Raw genomic sequence first — 21,300 nt, 5'->3', positions numbered from 1 at the left:
TGAAAACCAGAGGAATCAATCAGCCTTTTACATGCAAGACTTCATCCCCAAATGTTTTCATAGCCATGAATCTCTTCATGTTTCATTCCATTCATAAAATACGCAAGTCGTCTCCATTTTAGGTCCTCTGTGTGTCATTCAGGCAGCACATTGACTTCATACCACTCGATAGTTGCGCATTTTGCATGAGAGAGCGCAGAGGGTTTGGGATTGTTGGCATCTGGTGGAAGGTATTTAACTCATTTACTAAGACATGAATGGAAGGCTTCAGATTTAAGAAGCATTTTTCAAATGAAAAATAATGAAGTCAGTGAGGTGCTGGAGGAAGAGTTATATCTCAATCATTAGGAGAATTTTCAGTGTTTTTCATCAGAAAACAAAGACAGCAGATTTGGTTTCATTTTTTTAGTAGTTCTTTATTTTGATTTATGCGATAAGATAGGAAAAGGTAAACATTATTTACATCATCTCACTGGGGAAATTCACACATTCCTGCTGCAAGATAAAAATGAAGCATCGTAAACAAAAAAAGCAAAAGTAGAACAGAGATTTTAAAATAAGGGTACTAATAGATTATATACACCTTTCATATATACAGATATGGCATTATGGATCATTGTACAGAAATGGTAGGAAACATTGTGTGTGGAATTGTACACAAGAGTTACAAAGATAACTTGTTATTGCACTCAAAAAAGATAGAAAGAGAAGCAGTGTTACATTATGTTCTTGCACTTAAAGAGCTAAAAAGAGAAAAAATTATTCTATTATGGGACTTTCTAGGTGAATTATCCCCTTGACAGTACTAACATCTCTTCACATGGACTACATATAGGATTGGTCATCCAGTTTGCTGTGCATTAGTAACTCATAAGATATACCAGTCTCACTCCAGCTGGTGACTAAAACTAGTATCCCTGTCTCCAGACACACCTTCACATATGATTCTAACTTTATATAATTAACCAAGACTAACTTCAAGGCACACGGTTTGAGAACAACTGCTCTAACAATCCTGCACTCACCGTGATATTAAAATGGAACATGGACTGAGCATAGAGAGAACATGGGATAATCTGACTTTGCAGACAGCACAGTGTCTCATATTTTATATTGATTTAATCAGAAATAAGCATGAAAATGGTGCAATTATCAATTTAAAATCTAAGATTGTGTATCCTGGGCTGAGCTCTAAGTGTTCACGATCCTAACAACACCTTTATGTATGTGGCACCTTTCAACAGATCTGCTGCTTTATGTTTCAGTGCATACAGCTAAAGCAGGCCGGCCTGTCTCAGACGGACTTTAATGATCTAAAAGCAGTAGATGTGAACTCTGGCAGAAATCAGCACTAATGCAGTTTTTAGTCTCAGCACTGGAAAGATGCACTAATCTATGTGTGAGTCATGACAACAGATTAATGCAATGTTGTGGGTGAAAAACTCAGCCCCAGAAACACTTCACTTCAAATGAAATCTTTGAAGCGGCTCAGCAAAAGGCACCATACTGTAACTGCGGTGTACGAAATCATTTGTATGCTACTTTGACACGAACTCCAGTGAATGATGAAAGGACAGAAAGCATGGAGGCAAATGGTGGAACATGAAACCACCTACAGGAACCAGTGATACTGCAAAAACAAGCTCATTAGCAGTGGTGCAGCAGCCATGTCAAATCTGAGGAGATTACAGTGGAAACACTCATTTTAGATGCTGTAATCTGTTTAGTTTAGTGGCAGCTTCTGTTCAGGTGATTTGCTCGGTTGTAGAAGTTGTGGGCGCGCAGGTGCATCCTTGAAAAGCAGACCATGACCTTGGGTTTTGGCTGAGTAAGGAGCATGTGAATGAAAGGCGGCGCGCCCCCGGCTGCCAGGCTGAGAAAAGGCGCATCCTCCTGCTTCTGCATTTCAGTCACGCAGCTTTGCTCAGATTGGAGATGAAGCATGAGGGGATGTGTGTGTGTGTTTTTGTTTTTTTCTTTTTTCAACTCCCGTCCAGCTCATCGGTAATTTGAAGACATAAATCGCGCTTTGCGTCGACGCCTTTGCTTTGTTTGCGTCAAGATTTTTCAGGATTTATCGCAGACTGAGAGCGCGTAATTTTGGATCATCTGCATTTCTTGCATCCGACCGAGCGACTGCATGTCGTCGAGGCGAGTAGCGCGTAAACAGAAAGCAAGAGTGTCAAATATATGTGATATTTAATGTTTCTACACCTGCGTTTGCAATAGATATACAAACGTCATTTTGGAATTGGGTGCAGGGTCGATAAATAAGCGACACATTGCGATGCTGTCCATCCAGCGCCAATGATGCTGCTTTCAGACAGCAGTAAAACCGCCTAGAAAGGTGATGGACGATGTCCAGTCCAGCGGGTACAAGACACCTGCCATCCAGGTCCTGAATGCAGCGCAGAGAGACACCTAAGCGGGTGTCACCGTCAGCCCTGGATGCTGCGCCGAAGGATGGGATACTCCGACCCATCGTCGGGTAAAGATATACTCGGCAATAGGTCTCTTTGTTTCATATTTATTTGTGCATTTGGACTCGTCACACTTTTGCAACAGATTCTCTATGGGAAAAACTACATCAAGAGGTAAGTGTTGATTTTTTTAAAATCCTCTTTAAGCATCATTAACAAGCAATTAGAGCGCAGGCCTCGATATTAATGTCAGAGTTGTAGCTGCACACTGCTGTAAGGTTAATATTCAGCCCTAAGACGCATGAATTCCTTGATTCTAATTAATGACTGAATGGTGAAAGGTTAAATATGAATGATAAACTGTAAAAACTGTCCAGTATAAATGGGAGTAGTCTGGATGAAGCACATGTCAGGACGCATGGGGAAAACAAGCTTTAGTGGCTGGAAAGAACAAAAGCAATTAACCATCCATCTTTTTTTCCCAGTGGCATAGTAAAACAAACTCCATTGGATTTATTTTTTTGATATTTTCTGAAAATGAAGCATCACATTCATGCCATACACAGTGGCTCAGCTGTGTATGGTAATGTTTTCCCTTTCTTTTTCCAAAGATCTTTGTTTGGTTTTTCCGTTTCAGCCTTCTTGACTGGTCGTAGCCTACATCTTACAGAGGCATCAGATTATCCTAATGCACACTAAAGCTCCCCGAGCTGATGATGATGATGATGATGATGATTACAGACAGCAACATGTTAAAGATGATGTGTATTTCTTCCTGATCCCTGTTAAATAAATCATTTCCACCAAGACTAGTGCACAGCCGCTGCAGAGCCACGCGTTGTAATATTTATAAGAACTCTGCAACAGTATTTTTGGTAGCCCCGCTTTCAAGTCCATTTATTTGCTAAATTGCAGGCCGCCTCCCTCTTCACTCTATGAAAAATTCAATGTGAGACGAGCAGATGCTGAGAAGCGGGGATGTTTGATCTTTAGGTGGTTTAAAAAAAAAACACCAAATCTCACTCCAAACGAGAAAAAAACAATCCAAATATCCCACCTCCAGGTATTTTAACGAACAGCACATATATGCTTACGTCAAAGCAAACATACATGTGCTGCAATCTGAAAAGCTCCCCACAGCTACCTCCCCTCTTCCTCTCCCCCCCCCGCCACCCTGCTGGGCTGGTCTGATGATACTCAAATTGGATTCATGGCATCCTGACCTCTGCAGCGAGATGCATGAATTCAGACCCGACACACACACACACGAACACACCTCTCCTCGCCTGTGCCCTGACTTTACTCCTCAGCCTGAGCGGGAGAGAGGGGGAACAAGCCACACAACAGAAACCAAGTGGGCACAGCGGCAGCCATTTTGCTACAGTCTGTCTGCACACACACCTCAGTGCAAGTGGGGGAGAGAGGAGGGAGACAGGGAGAGACTGGAAGGGAGTGATAAAACTGAATGTGTTTGCCTGTGTGTGTGTGTGTGTGTGCGTAGCAGAGAGAGAGAAGACGTCATGAAATCTCCCCGAGCGTGAACAGTCAGGAGTCCACATGGGTCCGACCACACCCAGCCTCTTCCCCCACAAAAACCCCAGGCCTGAGAACACGTTAGCAGCTTTTTATCACTGCACTAATGCGCTTTGGGGCTTCACTGGAAAAAAAAAAAAAACGATGTTCTGTAAATTACCTGAGGTATGTCGGTTTGAGCGGCTGTAGAGGAGACATTTGGGTGCCGGCGGAGTCGAAGCTCAGGGATTTACAGTTTAGACGCATCGTCACTTTTACATCACCCCACAGTGCAAAAGATTTCTCCTTTAGGACACAAATTAAAGCCAAACTCTGCTGTGGATATTGCATTTTTTATAAATCTGGCCGTTGAGTTCCCTCAGAGTTGCTCCCTGCCTGCCTCCTCTGAAATCAGGTTGAAATTGCGGAGCGTTGTAAAATGGCAGAGGGCTTATTAAATGATCACAATTAGTGACACACTTCTGAGTGGGAAGACAAATTAAGTTTCAACTCTACTTGACTCGAAGAGGGTGATGTCTAAAAATACCCTCGGCTAGAAAGGCTGCAGGCTTCTTCAGTTACTAACCGTTCAAAATTAAGTGGCTTCGCGAAATAGGCGGTGAATAATGATGATCTCTTTTCAGTCAATCATTTAACCTGCAGTACAAAGCACTAGAAACTGGTTAAAATTGTCCATCTCATCTCACTTGTTTTTCTGGGCAACACTCCTGATTCAATTTACCGTGATTAAGAAAAAAAAAAAAAAAAAGCAGCTGATCCTCACATGTCAGAAGCTGGAACCAACAAATATTTGCTTGATAAATAATAGAAACATTTTTTTTTCAATTATCAAAGCTAATGTCAATTCATCCACACGTGACTCTGTTTGTGAACCTCTTTGAATGTGTTATGTAAGTGAGCTTTCATCAGGCTGTTGAAACAGCTGCACAGGAACGTACTGACTGCAGCAGCAAATCATAGCACTTAAAACATGTTAAAATTTAATACAGAGAGGAAGCAAGAAAGCATTTTAGAGAGCCAAATGGACAATAAGTTAATTTCTTGTTTTGGTACAAACAATAAAGTACTTACCCATCTTTATCGTGAGAGGAAATTCGCATGGACGGATGGCCATCTGGATCGATGCGCCCAACCTTCCCTAAAAACCCAAGTCACAGAACCTATTAGTATTAAAGTCCTTCTTACTTTCCAGTCCCAGAGCCTCAGGGGGGAGAATCAGTGCACATTAGTGCTGCAGAGCAACTTTGTGCATGTTGTTTGTCTACTGATGCTCAGATTACTGTCTCAGCTGTGCTCTTAATTGAGTCAAGAGATCAACGGGCTGCTAGTGTTTAAATTTCAAACTGCTACTCTTGAGATGAGATTGGAGGTTTTATTGGTCACTGCAATTCTGAAAAATTTCAGACTTATGTAGTGTTATATACAAGTTGCATTAACCAACCTGATGCATTTTAGATTAAAATCAAGCCTCAACAGGCTGCATGTTTTGCTGATGACTAGGACGTGTGGAGGAAAATAGTAACTGATTGTGCTGCTTTGAGTAGCTCTTATCCTATTTCAGGCAGATGTTCTAAAGCGAGGCACAGACATCTGTGATTTCAGTGTGTTCGCTTCTGCAACCACTTTCTGAGTGTTGTGGAGATGTTGAAGTGGCACTCAGAGAAGCCAAATGTGCCTGCATGCAGATCAGTATTGACACGGCGATGAATGCTCGATCACATAATGCACCCAGAAAGGCTCTTTGGGTTCAGTCTCCCCGCTGAAATACACCCACAGAGCGCTCACAGAAGTGAGTCACACATGAATACTTGCATGATAATCAGCCAGATAACAGCAGAAGTTATACACCCACGGATATTTGGACATATGGAATGTGATTAGTCTGCTCGCAAAGGAAGAATTTTAATATGTTAAGCAAATTTCAAATATTAAATCTGATACAAAACTTTTGAAAAGACCAAAACCAATGTATCCAAAACCTGACAGGCCTTATTCCTCTGTGCTACAGAGTGCAGGATTTGTCAAAAAATAGGTAAAATACTGTTTCACTGGGTGACATTTTCTTTTTCACGATGATGAATATTCTAAAGTGAACCCCAAAAATTGCAGATTCTAATGGCAGTAAAAAAACAAAATGCAATTACAGTAAAAGAACTCATTAGATCGGCAGGAGTAACAACCAATACAACAAAATCAAAAAACCAGATCTGTAAAAAACGGAACAGGTAAACAGAATTTTTGGTTGAGGAAGATTAATAATAATAATAATGATGATGATGATAAGAATATAGTTTGGTTTTCAAATGATGTACTTTTAAGTCAAAGCTACAGATCAGTAAGTTTCACAAGAAACTTACAAAAAGAAAAAAAACATTAAAAGTTCTAGATGATATATGTATATTTGTAACATGTATTTATGTAACACAAATGATTCATTCTGAAGTGCGTTCACACCGTTCTGAGAAACACACCAAATCTGCAAATAAAAAAAGGCTATTTCCTCCTGTTTGAGTGGCATTTGCTAAAAACAGCAGTGCCAGCAGCTTCAGAGAATCACTGTGTTTTAAAAAATAGAAGCACATATTTGTTTAAATTATTACGTCTTTAAATGGAGGCAGTGGACACTGGGGTTGAAGGCTACAGACGAGTTACGGAACTCCGAAATGATTGATCAAAAGGAGATGGAGTTACACTTTCATGGTTTTGGTCTTTTCATTAGATTCACTGGAAGCAACACAAATGTAGAACACTGGCAGTTTCATCTCATAGTTAAAATTGACCTTGATATTGTATAATTCTTTCATTGTTCTCACTTGAAATCCAACACAAAGCAGGGCTCCTTTTGGTTTACCGCTAACAGGCTTCATGTGTCTAGATCTGCTTTGTCTCCCTAAAAATCCTGTTTATACACAACTAAACTGCATCCTTATTTTCATTTTACAAAAGCAAAAGAAAAAAGTGACGTAGAAGGAAAAACTTCCAGTTGAAGAAGCCACAAAGTCCATGGTAGCAGGATAGCAGCGTAAGTCCACAGCAGAACCTTCAACCAGGAGACCAGGGTTTGTGTCCAGTGAGGAACCATCAGGGACTTTTGTTTTCATTCATAGTTGGGTTTAGACAGAACTACATTTTCACCAAAATACCTATATGCAAGAAGCTCGGTTAAGCTACGACACCAAAATTGCTTGATTGGATTTGGGAAAATATCATGGTATGGGTTAAAACATGAAGCTTCTCTTCCATTTTCTGGGTTACCAGAGTGATGGGTCCTTTCCCTTCTATTATATAATTGGTTATCTGAACAAGAGCAGCTGGAAAGCACCATAACATGTGGTATTAAAATCCTGATTTGAAATGTGCTCATGATACGGAACAAATGTAATCACAAAATTCCCCTCAAAATGTAACAGACATGCAGTTGTACAGAATCGTCATTTCTGGGAGACAGGGCTGTTCTAGAAATAGATGATCTCTTCATGGCGCATTTATAACATACGTATGTTGTTAGGGCTAAAAAGCATCTGCACCAAATGTCTTCCTCTGTGACGGTAGCCATCAAATCTATTCAGCCGAAGCTGACATAACCTTACTTTTAGTCTCTGAAATGGGTTTAGCCAAAAACACTGGATCCTGTGTTCCATAGCATGTTTTTTGGAGACATAGGGTCCATCTTTAAGCCCAATTCCAAGTCAAGATCCTGCTCAACTACATTTATTTACCCACGTTAGGTTGTCAGACTTGTTTCTACAGCCTAACTAATATTAGACATGATAGGGAAACTGATCATTTTATGTAAATCTCTTTAATCAGGCTGAAAAGATGCTCGAATTTGGCAATTTTATTGCATCTACAGTACTCTTAGCAGATCCGTTGGCACCTCTCTCTTAGATGTAATTTGACATTTGCAGCAAATTGGCACAGATTATTGTTCCTCCCTTAAATCACTGTGACTTTAATATATTTACTTGCACGTCTAGCACTTGCACAAGCCAATGTTGCAAAGTGTGAACATCTGAATCAGGATAGTGGCAGCAGCCCAGCAGAGCATAAATTAACCATTCAAACCATGGTGTCATTAATTAAAAATATCATTCTAACCATGTTTGGTGTCATACTGTTTTTCTTGAGCCAAAAAGCTGGTCCCCCTTCATGTACCTGGGTGTGTGTGTGTGTGTATGAGTGTTTGAGCGCATGGATGTGCAAATGTGGGTGAACATGTGGGCTTGTGTTTGCAGAGGAAGAACAAATAAATCCCAAATAAACTGACTCATTTTCTTACTAGTGCACAACAGTTTAGCCGACTCAAAGGGGACGAGACAGGAAATTGGACCGGTCCCGTTAATTTCTCGGATGATGGATCTCTGAAGCCTGCGAGAAATGGAAGGAAAAGGTACCTTTCCATCGTGACTGATTGCACAACACCTCTGAGAAAAGAGAGCGAGAGTGTGTGTGTGTGTGTGTGTGTGCGCGCGTGTGTGTGTGAGAGAGAGAGAGAAAGATAGAGTGAACGAGAACACAAATCCATCATAGTGACGACCCAGCCCTGCATGCGTGGACTGGGCCGCTGAGGCGCCCATGAGTCTCCTCAGATGCTGTAGAAAGAAACACAAAGCGCAGCACATTTACACTTTTTCTTCTCTACTTGTTTTGACATCTGCAGGTTTAGGAGGTTAGCAGGGGTGGTGGTGTCACAGGACTACATCACACATTTAACTCTAACTTAACCTGTCTGCATGTTGACAGATGTTTCCGTCAGAATTTTCAGCCAGATTCACAGCTCTCCGTAATAGTCACACCCTGCCTAGCCGATATTAAGAAGAAAAAAAAAAGGTAGGCCAGTTTGAAGGCATTTTTAGTCTTTTCACAGAAACCCAAGAATGCCTCTTTCTTTTTCATTAGTCTGAAAGGTATAAACTCTCATATTTTTTCAGTGGTGGTTGCACTTCAGATTTGCTCTTGCATGCTGTCTGATCCCGTCCACCTCGACCTCAGACCCTTAAACCCCATCTCCCCCCTCCTCCTCCCCCCTCCAGAAGCTGGTTGAACCACGGTCTCCTGTTGATGTACTGGCTTCTCCTTGTTACCTCTGTGTCCCATCCAGCACCCATTTCCAAATGCCTTGTCCTCCTCAACCTGTGTCTCATGTGTTCTGCACAGCTCTGTGTTTATGCCATGTACATAGTGTGGACACTTCTCTCTGCTCCCCCCTATCTCCCCCTTCTCACATCTGCATTGTCTCTCTCTGCGACCTGGATTTACCCCCTTTTCCACTTTCCTTTCCTTGTTACAAGAAGACAGGAAGGTGCCAGATTTTTCTCTCCAAAGCTCCAATTTCTCATTTTTCACTGAGCAGAAGATGTCGGTATCTGTGACTTTAAAAACAAAATGCTGGTTGCTCTTTCTCATCCTGGATTGGTTTTGAACCAGCATTGTACAGTTAAACTAAGAGATGAAATTCATCTCACCAAGTAAAAGTCTTGCTTTTAGAAATGAACAGAGAACACTTGCAAAGGTTTCATCATCTTAGCTAAAACAAGAATGAACAGCCCTATTCAGTGTGTTAGATATATCCTGTAAGGCCCAAGCTCCTCTCAGTAGAACCTCAGAAATACACTGCATCATCAGGTGGATGTAGACAACCAGTTTCATCACTCCTTATTTGTACAGTTTCATCCCAGCATCTTGTTCCTTTTCTGCATCTCTCCATTGTATTGCTCGTTGTGTTCTTTTATTACTTTTTTTCTTTTCAAACTCACCTCATTTTCCTTCACAGCCACAGGTAATATGTTTCAATTTTATTCATCTTTCAAAACACCGCGCTCCATATCTCAGAAAAAAAAAACATTCATTCTACTAAATGCACATCACAGCCGCCGCCAAACCCCTTCACGGCTCCCGAACAATTAAAAATATTTTACTGTCTTTAGAGCTTTCTTTTGCCCAGAAGGAATATACTTGTAAACAGATTACTGCAGACATCCGTGATTTTAATTAAAGTTTCATAGAAAAGCAACATTCCTACTGTGCAACAGCAGGGAGCATTTCCCCAAGAAGATGCTCTATGGATATACAAAACAAGTTAAGTTAAATGGAGCCAGAAAGAGATGAGTCAGTCAGTTTTGTGGCCCACTGCCCAAAATTAACAGGAAATTATGGCTCACAACGAAAGAGGTCAACCCTCTGGGTGCGAGACTATTTACAGCTGGATCATTTGGCAAAAGTAAAACCTTGATGCACATTTAGTCTCTATTTATTGCCTCTATTGTGTCTGTTTAGCTACTGGGACAAGATTAAATTTGAAAGTTGAAAATAAAATTTGACTTAATATTTAATATTTTCCAACTGCTTCTATGTTAGTCTTTATCTTTCAATTAAATGTGTCAAAGCGCATTTCCAAAATAGACTCCAAAGTTTAATTTCTGTTTAAGTAAGACCTCAGTTTAAATTAACTGGAGGTATAAAAATGTATGAGCACATTCAAAAATGTAATATGTGTAGAACCGACATGCAGTTATTGCTCTGAAGCCTCCATTCAGCAAAAAACACAGAATTTAATGTGGATTTAAATCATTGTTAAAGCAGGAGCGCCAACTACAACATGATCATATTTTGAATTTGCTTAAAGGACATTATATTTACCTATGATAAGCTTAAAATGTAGAGCACAATTAGAAAAATCTTCCATGAACATAAATTTGCCACTGGTATCTATCTAAAGACAGCTGATATTAGCTGAGCATGTAGCAAACACTGGGATGTAATGAGCAAGTGGAGGAATGTGTTATGTCCTCTTAGAAAAGTTGCATAGCCTCACTTGAATAGATGAGTCTGAAAAGCCGAACAAAGCTCCGAATTTTGGAACTACAGCTCAAACTCCTCCTCAGAGATTATAAAGCAAAGTTACAGTTATGCAATTCTATTTATAGCCTAATTAAAAATCCCCTTCTCTTCCAAACATGGTTGCACATCAGAAAATAGGAACAAACAACGTTACACTGGTGGTTTCCTTTTCCTCTCTTTTCCATCCTAGCCACCTCCACTCCATCCCAAACACACACTCGCACACATTTTAACCAGACCACATTTTTTGACAAAATGCTGCACTGCAACAAATGAGGCATCAGTGCATGAACAAATGGCAACTAAGAGACATCTTGGTTTAAATTGCACAACCAGCATGAATCCCCCCCAGCTTTTTCTGCACAGCCATTTTATTAAGTCGGCCAAAGCACAGCCACACCGCCACACCGAAGACATTATTTTGTGTACTTTTTGGTTATTGTTGCCATTTCAGTGTAATAATTGTTTTACATGTGTCCGAAGTGGATTTCTCTAGATTCTTCAGCTCTAGTTAACTGAAGTCAAGTTCCAAAAATCATTTTTATGATTACTCGTTTGCATGATCACTGGTGTTTGTGTTTATGTTTACCAAAACATGAGGAAATCTCAAAATGTCATGTTAATGCAGCCAGCACGACTGACATACAGGCTTAATTATATGCTCAGACAACCACCAGACACTATCGAATCCACCATTTTAACAAGCTATGCACTGGAAGTAACACTTCTTTTCGCCTTTCAAACTGTTTTCTGTTTCTCTTCTAAATTAATGTGCAGCATAAATACACATTTAAACCTCACGATACCAGTATTACACCATGCAAGCTCTCATCTTAACTAGTCAAAGACATGAAAATATGAGAGGTCTATTTCTCTTCACTTAGCATATCACATTGGTTTAGACTAAGATGTAACAGAATCTGGTGCAAGTGTCCAGTAAACCATATGTTCCTCTCCTGTTTGTGACGCCTAAAATCAGTTACATCACTTCTGTCATTTGTCATCCCACTATGCTATACTGATATTCTAGTGTTTCATAAAGTTAAACCATAGACATTGTACAGTATTTATGCAGTATTTTTTTTTCGCTTTACTGTGCCCTTTAAACACACTGTTTTGAATATATATTGCATTTTATCTCCACAGTTTGTTGTTAATTCTGTTGATTCTCTTGTGTGCGAGCGGGTGCAGGCAGAGGATGACTGTGTTTATCCCTCCAGGTATCTGGAAAACTATGATGGCTCCTTTGAGTACAACTCTACTGCATGCAGGGAGCTCAGACAGGAGATTATGGACGTCAAAGTCCTGACAATGTGAGTTTTCACTTAAGATGCATCCAAAACTTGTGTTTTTCCCCACCCCTAAGGAGTGCCTCAATCATCTGTCAGGTAGGTAGTTTTTGAAACAAAAGTAAATGATGCTGGTTGAGACAAAGTGCAGGACTCATACTTTGGAACGAGTGTTTAGATGGAGGCCGGTGGGAGCTGTACAGCTGGCAGAGAGTGGGCGGATGGTAGCGGTGGAGTGAAGCAGAGCGTGTAGGCAGACTGGCTGGCAGGTAGATTACCTGAAGCCCAAAGAGACTGTTTGTGTCAGACAAACCACATTCACTAAGAATAAAAAGAGGATTCGATGCGATCCGGCAAAGACTGGATGAAAATCCATGGTAGATGTAGTGCAGGGAGGCAGCGTCGCCCATCAGGGAGAAAACACAAGAGACAAAAGGGAAAGGAAAGCACAACAGTAGGCCATGACAGCATGCAGGTCGGTGGAAACCAATCCGAATAATCATCATAATTTTGAATAGTAACTAAAATATTTGCAACCCTTTAAAATTTCGTAGATGTAGAGTTATGATTTCTTGCATAACTGCTTACTTTCGGTAGAGGAGAAAGAAAGAAGTCTAAAGATTTCAACTTTCCAGCAACACCAGTAGCAATAAGACCAACTTTATTGTCGAACCTGTCTGTTTGGCATCACATTGTTGAGTTTGTCTTGAGGGTGGAGGCTTTTCTTGACTTGGAGAGAGAATACAAGCTAATGCTACCATCCTAACATGCTCATGCTGACAATGCTACATGCTGATGTTCAGCAGGTGCAATATTTACGTCCACCATGCTAAAACTATCAAGTTTGTATAAAAGATGGATATAGCCTTTAGGTCTGAAAAGTAAAGCCAAAGCAGAAGTATCTTAAACCTGCATTCTTATTAACAGTCACCAGGAGGCAACTCCTCTGGCTGAAAAAGAAATTAGCTGGTGTTGAAGTCTATGAAAAGATAATGTACTTCTCACTTGATTTGTTACTTGTTTCATAACTATTTAAATATAGCATGGTATTGATTTAGTAAATTGTGTTCTCATTTAGAAATAAAAATAGATGATAAAGTAAGGTATTATTTAGGCCAGTGGTTCTCAAGCCTGTTCCTCAGGACTCCATGTCCTGCATGTTTTAGATGCTTCCCTGCTCCAACACACCTGACTCAAATGATCAGCTCGTCATCAGGCTTCTGCAGAGGCTTGATGACGAGCTGATCATTTGAGTCAGGTGTGTTGGAGCAGGGAAGCATCTAAAACATGCAGGACATGGGGTCCTGAGGAACAGGGTTGAGAACCACTGATTTAGGCAATGGCTAAGTTGTAATTGATAGGTGTGTGTAGTTTCCTCAGGTTCCACAGTCAGATTCACCATATTCTTTACATCTAGTTTTTGAAGACCAAGAAATTCGACTCTTCAGAACGATAGTCTACGAGGCAGTGGGCGACATCATAGTTGCTTCTTCTATATGCAGTCATGCACAAAGTATTAAATCCTGCTGAAGCTGATAGTCATTAGCTTTTCAGGTATTTGGTCAAAAAAGATTTGGACAAATCCAACTTTTGCTAATGATGGTGGTAGATTGTACGTTGACTCATCCAATAGTTCTTGAGACGTTGCACTCAAACCACAAATGTCAGCCTCACAGTGGTGCTTTGAGTTGAAGGGAGCATGGAAAATGTGACTAGGGGATCATGAACAGCTGCCCGTTGATTTACGGTTCCAACTGACCATAAAAGGGATGTGTTGCAATTTAAAATTTATGTGGATCGCAAAGACAACATTCAAGTCACTAATACTCAGATCGAAATTTTAATTAATTGTATAACTTTTGTTAAGTCTGTTTGTCTGGTCAAATTAGGATTTTTTCATGACTTTTAATTAGTGACTAGTCATTAATAGGGACTAGCCTGTTTAAAAGATGAACTATTGAGTAAAATCGATGTTTTGACCATGCATGAGTTTGACAACACTATTATAGAGCAAGCTGTCTACTTCATTTTCCAAAAAAAGAAGGGTATGCCAAGTAGAACTGAAGAACAACTGTTAAATAATGCAGATGGCACATCAAATTCATATTATTGCCAACACTCCACAGCTGAGCTGTTGCTTTCATCTTTTATGATCATTTACACTGCAGCACACTATAAATAACCCATTTACACATCATGCAGAACATCACTGGCCAGATTCATTACACTCAATGAGTCAGTTGTGCTCATGGCAAATCTGAGCAGCATCTTTCTTCTAGCATGAGTATGAGCATTGTCCAGTGACCTTTTGTGCGAGTCCCTGCGGCTGTTGAACTTTATTGTTAAATGCATTGTGGGCACCCGATGAAGAGCCTTGAGCCACTCTGGCACAGAACAGCTGCTGACACTCTGCCAGGCAGCAAAATAAAGCTGTGGGCCTGCCTCCCACTGCAAGCCCCATCACCCAGTCATCTCAAAGGAGATGTCAGTTCAAGGACAGCTATTTCAGACAGCCTTGATGAAGCTGCTGTCTTCCTGCTAACGAGTCGAGATCCAGTGGAATCAGTAGAGCCGCCAAAGAGTCCTCACTGCAATTTCTGCTTCCCTGTGTGCTTGTGTTCTTGAGTGTTTTTCCTTCTGCAACATTTCTTCAATTTACTACCCCTATAGAAACATGGTTAATCGGAAAAATCATGGCCATGGGTGTCCTTCCTCATTCCACAAGTCTCTCTGCCTGTCTGCCAGGGTGAAAACCTCAGAGCTGTTTGAGAGGTGGCGGAACCTGCAGGTGTGTAGGTGGGAGCAGAACAAGGAGGAGACCAGCAACTTTAAGTAAGCATTACTCACTCTGACTCAGGAGACTGTACATCATCTGAACGTCTAGACTAGAGGGAGAAAAATCAAATATTTTCTGACTGTATATATATATATATTTTCCATGCTTCTGTGTCTGGGGTTATGAGACAGTTCAACAACACACTGAGCATTTATTTAATTTTTTTTAACATACTTATAGACAGACTTTAGGTGAATATCTGAAAGTCATTGATAAATGGCTATGAATTTCTTCTGTTCAAGATCCATCAAACATGGTTAAATACAACACATTTTCATATGCTCTTTATTTGTGAGTCTTTTGACAGTGCTTCTCATGCAAGTTATAACTTAGAAAGAAAACACAAATAGCACCATTTGGATTTCAGCTCTTGTTTCATGTAGTAGAATAAAATACTATCATTTCTGTGTCTGGAAATATCAAAGCAAAAGAAATGTTTTTATGGAAATACTAAATGCAAATGGAATGGAAATATAAGGTTTAAATTATTACCTCTTTTGGTATAAACTTAATGCTTTCTGCTCACTCCTGTATTCTGTCATCAAATGTACAAATGTGTCTCAAAATGCTTTCAGTGCTCAAGGTCAGCAGAAAAGGGAAAAACACAAACAATTTGGATGATTTATAATTATTACACACAGTCCAAACAATTAGGAGGTAAAAAAATGTCAATGAAACATGCCGGTTAAGCAGGTTTCTTGCTTCTGAGATGCCTTCCTCTACAGTTGAACTAACGTTTGCTTTTCTTTCCTGAAGGATGTCTCTGTCTCGCTGCTGTAATGCTCCGTCCTTTCTGTTCACCACCAAGAGGAACACTCCTGCAGGGACCAAGCTGAGGTACGAGGTGGACACCAGTGGCATCCTTCCCATTACCACTGAAGTCTTTAAGATGTTCCCAGATGTGAGTTCATCACTTCTTTATGAGGGTTTCTTATCTCCCAGACTATCTGCTCTTTTTTTATTCAACTGTCGGCCTGATGTTTCCAAACCTGGTGATAAAATCTATTTAATTTTAAGCCCTCCTGTTCTGTCTGTGTGACACTAACACACCATGTCTGTTTCATCTAGGATATGCCATATTCCAAATCACAGTACAAGAAATGTGCTGTCATTGGAAATGGCGGTATCATCAAGAACAGCAAATGTGGAAAGGAAATTGACTCAGCAGATTTTGTTTTTAGGTATGCAAGATATATTCTTTCATTCTTTGCTATGTGAGGGCTGCACTGTGATAATCACGATAAGACTGTGGTTTACGATTGTACAGAATCAGAATGTTTTACGTACACTCTATGGAATAGATTGGAGCTATTTTACTTGTGCTGTACTTAGTAATATGAAAAGACTTTTCCTTGGAAGATCCCCAACCATTTCACCTGAACTTTAGCAGGAGCATTTCAAAGCTCTTACTTTTTAAATGAGCAGTTTTCCACCTGTGAGCTGGCTGCTGCTAAACCTCAACTTGTCAACAATTTTTGGCAGTTTTTGAAACGAGTATCATTGACTTCACACAGAGGTAGACAAAAGTATGACTTCTCATTTCTAGCCAGGGTGACTGCCAATTTGCCACATGAAGCGATTTTCGCTGTTGGCAGTTTGTCACGACTGGTTCAAAAGCCATGACAAAATAATGAGGTACACGCTCTGAAAGCTAAGTGGTTCAAGCGCTTACCAAATGTGCATATTTGCCGTGAGCAGTGGGTACCAGTGTGTGTTGCGTGTCTCTCCACACTGTAATATCAAATGAAGGTTAAAAAGCCTGAAAAGAAGTCTTTAAAATGAATCTTAAAAGAAGACTTGGATGCAAGGTGAAGGCCAATAATGAATTTATTTTAACAAGAACACGAAAAAGACATTCATGTTTTAGTTGGAGTTCTATAATAATGAATAAATTCTATCCTTGATAGACACCAAGGCTAAACTAGTATTTGTAGAAAACTCAAGTGAAAACATTGAACACCACATTGCTATGACAAAGCACCATTTGTTAGTCCTTATATTAAGTGCAAAATCTGATTATTTTGGTCTTTCTGGGATGTGCACTTTACTGCTGTAATCTTCTTTATTTTCTAATGCCACAAAGAAATGCTTTTAAGATGATGAATTCCGTGTGTATGGTGAACTTAACTTTATATTAAATTGCAAGTCTGGCTGTGGTTTTGGGGTATAAATATCTGAATACAGAGCAGCCAGTGATACCCTACACTCAGATATGGCATTGAGGACCAGCTTTTATGCAGCAATTGGGTTGTTTTGAATCCTCTCCTTATGTAATCTATAAATAATTAATTAGGACACCACTTGGCTTTTATAGCACTTGGTTTGGTGAAGCTACGTGTGAGAGCAGACAAACTCGCTGTCTGGTCTGATCTTGACACTTTAGCTCTTGGTTTTAGAAAATGCTAAAAAGACAAACTCTTCTTTATATAACTCCAAGTAAAGCTTAAAGTTTCAATGAGAAAAATCCAAATCTGCCATCTTTGTGTGTCTAGTTATGCTTGCTAAGCTATTAAATAACCACTGCTCATGTCTAGCAACAGCCAGTTATGTTTGATCTGTTGTCCAAGCTCCACTCATCACAACTTTTCTATGATTATCGTGGAGCTCCTCATTAGGTCTCAAAGTCTACATAAAATGAAATATGAATCCCACTGAACTGCTAATTTTCCTTTTTGCAGATGCAACATACCGCCCATCAATGACAAGTACTCAGCAGATGTTGGCACTAAAACAGATCTGGTGACAATAAATCCAAGCATTATTACTGAGAGGTACTGTAAATATGGGTCTGAACGAGAAGTTGTATGTCTTCGTCTCTTACTCTTCTTCTGCCTTTAGTCTTCTCTTTTGGCTTTTGTCATCTGTGTGACTTTCTCTGCAGATTCCAGAAGCTGGAGAAATGGCGGCGACCGTTTTATGAAGTTCTCCAGAACTACGAGAACTCCTCAGTGGTGCTACCGGCCTTCTACAACACCCGCAACACCGACGTTTCTTTCAGGGTCAAGTACATGCTGGACGACTTCGACTCCCAGAGAGGCGTGTTCTTCTTCCACCCACAGTACCTGCTGAACGTGCAGCGTTTCTGGGCCGTGCAGGGCGTCCGGGCCAAGCGGCTCAGCAGCGGCCTGATGCTCGTGACCGCCGCCTTAGAGATGTGCGAGGAGGTCCACCTCTACGGTTTCTGGGCGTTCCCCATGAACCCCTCCGGCATCTTCATCACTCACCACTACTACGACAATGTCAAGCCGCGGCCTGGCTTTCACGCGATGCCCCATGAAATTTTCAACTTCATTCACATGCATACACGTGGGATCATCAATGTGCACACGGGGCAGTGTACGTGATTTGTCTGCATTAATGTGTGAGCGCAACATTTTACCTTTTAGTTTGTTCCTTTTCTGCTTCATCTCAGTTCACTATTTCCTCCCTAGTTAAACAGAGAGTTGGCCTTGGGAACGCACACTACTTCCGCTCCCATTAATTCAACTACATGTTGAAAATTGCTTGCTTTAATTGCCAACAAATTTCTCTTTTCAACGTGTACCTTAAGTTCCTTACTTAGCCAGTTGAATCGCTATGGTTATCTCTGACTCTGACCATAGGATGCTTGTTTTTAATGTGAAAAGTGGTCTTCATAGTGATGTTGTTTCTGTGAAGTTTTCTAGTGGCTCTGCTGTACAGAGGTGTTGTTTTCTACTTGATTGCACAGATATTTACGCTGAAACGGGGCTACAGTGGGAGTCTTTGTGCCCCCTCATCCCAGTTCTCTCTATCTCTTCTTCTCTATCTTGGACACTCTGTGGGTGTGGCAGCTTTTAATGTTTGTGTAAAACAAAGCCTGAACCTTCATATTGAGATAATATTAAAAAAAAAAAAACAAGAAAAAAGATGAAATTGTACATCTAATTGTCTACTTTTGTAATCTATTTCCTATTCACCAGGTTCATTGGGTGAATATTTTGAAAACATTATTGAAATGGCCTGTTTTCAGCGGCCTACTTAATCCCATTCAAAAACAATCCTCTGATATTTCTGGTGAAAAAAATATCGGAGCACGTTTGTCGTGGTTTTGGAAACCATCTCAACAAAACTTTGACTTGCACGGCCATCTGATTTGTAAAGCTACATAGCACTGTCGAGCAACCCAGCCTCTCGCTGTCATTCATGTCTTAAGCCATATTGCCTTATGAGGTATCGAACCCCTCTGTATGATCTGCAATGCACCCGAGTGCTTTGCTTATCTACAAATACATCATCATCAAACTAAAATCTTAGTTTGTCTCTTGAATTAAAGGACACTTAAGACTTGCTAAGGTATAGAAATCCATGTGCAGTTCTCAGCGTATATTCTACTGGAACTACTCCCTGTAAGCTCCATTCATAACCATGTAATGCTCTGCATGACTTTATACTTGGCGTTATGTGTGCCTGCTTCAATGATCACTACAATATGTTTACACTTAAGCCTCTATCGAAGCTCACAGTGCTTTTAGAGATGTATTCACGAACCTTTTCACAGAGAGATTCAAGTGAAATGTGTAATGCAGTGCTCATTCATAATAGATGCAAAAATGAAGATGGTTGCTGCCCCTGTGCGAAGTGCTACGACACGTTTATGATTTTCATCTGTCACTTTTAAACTGTGAACATTCAGTTTGCACTCAAGCGAGCATTGTGCATTTAAGTACTGGAAAGCTGTGTAGGTTTTTACTGTTTATTTTGGTGCAAAAGATTTTAAAAGATTGTAAATTAATAGTTTTGTCACTCGTTTGTTCATGCTCGTCCATTTTTTGCTTTGCATTTGAGTGATGCACTGCTGATAAGATTTAAACATGCTGTTTCTTTACCATCTATAAAGACTCTTTGTGTGTTCATGCACAAGAGACAAATAGGAACACCAAAATTTTTTTGGCTTAACCACTAAATTGTTGTTTGTCACAGCTGAATTAAGAATGGATAAGGAGAGGAACTGGTCTGTGTATTGAATGGAGGTAATATATAACACAGTGCTTCTTAACTGACTCTGGATCATTTCTTTCTACTGGTACTGTGTTTGTAAATAAACTTGTTTGGATTTTCTCACTTGCATGTTCATGGATGCATTATTTTTCTGTGTGTGTAAAAGTGCCCTGCTGTATGTATATAAGTGTACATTTGCCACAGATAGCAGGCATTAATGCGCTACCTGGCTTATATGTAGTTTATACTATTTTCTTCCATCACATATAGTATGCTTGCTGATTGTGCACATTTCAGATGAGTTAGCTTATGATTTCTTTGCTCCATTTAGCTCCTTAGAGTCCCCTTCCACTCAATATTTTTTTTGCTGATGTTACACTAAACTGTGTTTTCTGGTCAGAATTATGTATGTGCAGCATTTGACACTGGAGGTTTGTTTTTACATCCATCTGCTGCAGGTGAAAGTTTTCTCCAAGCTGACCCTAAAAACTAAATTGAAGACATGCATATAAAGCACAATATTCAACCCAGTTCAACAAGCCACCTATCCATATGGACACGCACACATTTTATAATGGAAGGAATTAAGACATGCGTTTTCAATAGATCTACGACAGTTATTCCCAAAGAGGTATTCACACTACAGAAATGTTACTTCTGAATTAGCGAAATGATACATGGAACGACTGTGGAGTAACTTAGCTCAAGGTTGTTGGAAAATTTAGGAAGATTCGGTTTAAAATATACAAACATGGACAAAACTGTCAGTCACTGTTATTGCTGAGCCGACGATGACTAGCAAGAGCAAAATGTCGAGACTGCGTCAGGGGTGACTTAGAAAGGATTCTTCAAGAAATCTGAAGTCAAATTGACCCCAAATTGAGTGGGGGTCTTCCTGGGGTGGTCTAGTACAAGACTGAAGTGGAATGAGTCTGTGGAAACTAGCAGATTTCCTGTAATATGAATCATAATTTTTCCATAATATACTATAGATATGAAGATTTTTAAAGGCATTTTATTTTGAAATGGCACATCAGGTTGACCCCAAATTGAGTGGAGGTCTTCCTGTTGAGGTCTAGTACAAGACTGAGGTGGAATGAGTCTGTGGAAACTAGCAGTTTTCCTGTAAAATGAATCATAATTTTGCAATAATATACTATAGATATTAATATTTTGGAGGTCTTTTATTTTGAAATGCCACATCAGATTGACCCCAAATTGAGTGGGAGTCTTCCTGGGGTGGGCTAGTATAAGACTGAAGTGGAAGGAGTCTGTGGAAACTAGCAGATTTCCTGTAATATGAATCATATTTTTTCCATAATATACTATAGATATGAAGATTTTAAAAGCATTTTATTTTGAAATGGCGCATCAGATTGACCCCAAATTGAGTGGAGGTCTTCCTGTTGAGGTCTAGTACAAG

The 21,300-nt window shown here is 40.1% G+C and overlaps 1 protein-coding gene across 6 annotated transcripts; it reads left to right on the top strand.

Moving 5' to 3' along the window:
* The first annotated feature begins 1,670 nt into the window (after nt 1-1,670).
* On the top strand, nt 1,671-20,000 carry st8sia5 (ST8 alpha-N-acetyl-neuraminide alpha-2,8-sialyltransferase 5). 6 transcript variants are annotated; one of them, XM_022198551.2, is made up of 9 exons: nt 1,671-2,594; nt 8,236-8,343; nt 8,697-8,783; nt 12,014-12,106; nt 14,753-14,914; nt 15,675-15,819; nt 15,987-16,099; nt 17,597-17,689; nt 17,800-20,000. In XM_022198551.2, the coding sequence occupies exons 1-9, from the start codon at nt 2,449-2,451 to the stop codon at nt 18,260-18,262; spliced, it is 1,410 nt and encodes a 469-aa protein (XP_022054243.1). In that variant the 5' UTR covers nt 1,671-2,448; the 3' UTR covers nt 18,263-20,000. The 6 variants fall into 6 exon arrangements, with proteins under 6 accessions (XP_022054243.1, XP_022054247.1, XP_022054245.1 ...); XM_022198552.2 differs by having other exon boundaries at nt 1,677-2,594; nt 14,828-14,914; XM_022198553.2 differs by lacking the exon at nt 8,697-8,783 and having other exon boundaries at nt 1,675-2,594.
* Nucleotides 20,001-21,300: the final 1,300 nt, after the last annotated feature.

Source organism: Acanthochromis polyacanthus, chromosome 18 (assembly GCF_021347895.1).
Source record: "Acanthochromis polyacanthus isolate Apoly-LR-REF ecotype Palm Island chromosome 18, KAUST_Apoly_ChrSc, whole genome shotgun sequence".
NCBI classification, from domain to species: Eukaryota; Metazoa; Chordata; class Actinopteri; family Pomacentridae; genus Acanthochromis; species Acanthochromis polyacanthus.
This window is presented reverse-complemented; position numbering and strand designations above follow the sequence as displayed.